This window comes from Colobus angolensis, unplaced genomic scaffold (genome assembly GCF_000951035.1).
Source record: "Colobus angolensis palliatus isolate OR3802 unplaced genomic scaffold, Cang.pa_1.0 Scaffold54, whole genome shotgun sequence".
Lineage (NCBI taxonomy): Eukaryota > Metazoa > Chordata > Mammalia > Primates > Cercopithecidae > Colobus > Colobus angolensis.
This window is the reverse complement of record NW_012118932.1, coordinates 689,621-691,216: the sequence shown is the minus strand read 5'-3', so window position 1 is coordinate 691,216 and position 1,596 is coordinate 689,621. Positions and strand designations below refer to the sequence as shown.

Here is a 1,596-nt window from a genome sequence, read left to right as displayed (position 1 = left end):
GGGGGCAACCCTTGGGGAATAAAAACCTGTTATTTTCTTAAGGACAAAGTATCCTGAAGCAAAGAAACCCAAACAAATAAACAAAAAACTTTAACAAGCATTCCAGGTAATTCTGATGCACTAAAGTTTTAGGACGATAAGTCTGGACTATTTTGAGGTGAGAAGAAACTAAACTATGCCATATAGAATGGTACTGAGAGTCATTCACATCCTGTTCTGTTGTGGCATCACTGATAGAAATACTGGATAATCAAACTTCTAGAAGAGTTTGAATGTTCACTGGCAGCAGAAAATTGACAGAGTTTGAGTGTTATTTAAAGTGCAGATTACATTCAACAGGAATGGGGTAAAAAAGAGAGTGCAGATGTAGCTGATGAACTGAGAATAGTGAAATGTCTACATGGGGGAAAAAAGGAAAGAGTTACGATTAAGCCTCTCTAGGTTAGTTATTTCCCTGTTGTATGTTTGCAGCAGAATGTGCTGAGTATAGCAAGCATGTTGTAGCTCTAACCTGGGTGAACCAGAAAGTCAAATGTGAAATTGCTAATGGGGGAGGCTGCACATGTGTGGGGGCAGTGGATTTATGGGACCTCTAGGTACCTTTATCTTAATTTTGCTGCTGAACCTAAAACTGCTGATATTTTTAAAAAGATCACTAGGATTAAAGTATGCAAACTCAAGGAGTAGTAAGAGCCTCACTTGAGTCAAGTTGTCATAGTTGCTAAAGAACTTGATACCAGAATTACTTTTGTCTACTTGATGAATAGGATAGCTGTTACGTAGGGCCACTGATCTAGATTACTGTCTTATTTGTCAAGTACTTGTAGAAGTAGCAGTGTGAAAATTACTGGAGTGGAAAAGGGGCAATGATAAAATAATTTCTTTTCAGGTACTAGCAACTTCAAGGTTTCTGCCAGCCCATTGTTGTATACGCTTATTGAGAAAACAATGCAAGATGTGAGTATATACCTCATTACAAAAATGTATGACTTAATTTTTTGTTGAATCCACCTGAGATAAAAAACACTGATATGTAAAACCATAGTCAGTAACAAAAACTAGGAATTGAGAATAAATTCTATAGCAGCATTATTAAAGAGATACTTGCCTGTTGAACCATATGAGATGAGGAGGTATATGAAGGGCTGCAATCTCAAAAAATATGTCGTCTCTTTAGGAATATATAACAAAATGCCATGAGGCCTGAGCTGTAGTGCAGGTGCCCACAGGGAATTGTCTATAGAGTCACAATGCTAAGGAAGGCTGAAATCAGCTTGAACTATACTTTGAGAAAGCCGTACGAAATATTCATTGAATAAAGAATTGCCATAGTTTTGAGTGAGGGAGCAGCATATGAAAGAAAACATTTGCTTAATGGGATTAGAGGCTATGTTGGAGTGAGTAAAGTTAGATACAGGTCAGATAGCAGATACTGGCTTTTATCCCAAGGGATACTAGGGATTATAGGATCTCAAGCAAGGCAATAATGAATTTACCAGTTAGGTTGGTGGCATAAGATGCACTAGAAGGAAGAAACCAGAAACAAGATAGGATTATGGAGCCTAAAGAGGGCTTTTACAATTGTGGGTATGCCAC

The 1,596-nt window shown here is 37.7% G+C and overlaps 1 protein-coding gene across 1 annotated transcript in view; it reads left to right on the top strand.

Annotated features, from left to right (window-relative positions):
• TFRC (transferrin receptor) overlaps positions 1-1,596 on the top strand; it is a 24,798-nt gene that overhangs the window by 13,874 nt on the left and 9,328 nt on the right. Inside the window, exon 11 of the mRNA XM_011961249.1 lies at positions 878-996. Coding sequence (XP_011816639.1) covers positions 878-996 — 119 coding nt within the window. The remainder of the gene's footprint in view (positions 1-877; positions 997-1,596) is intronic.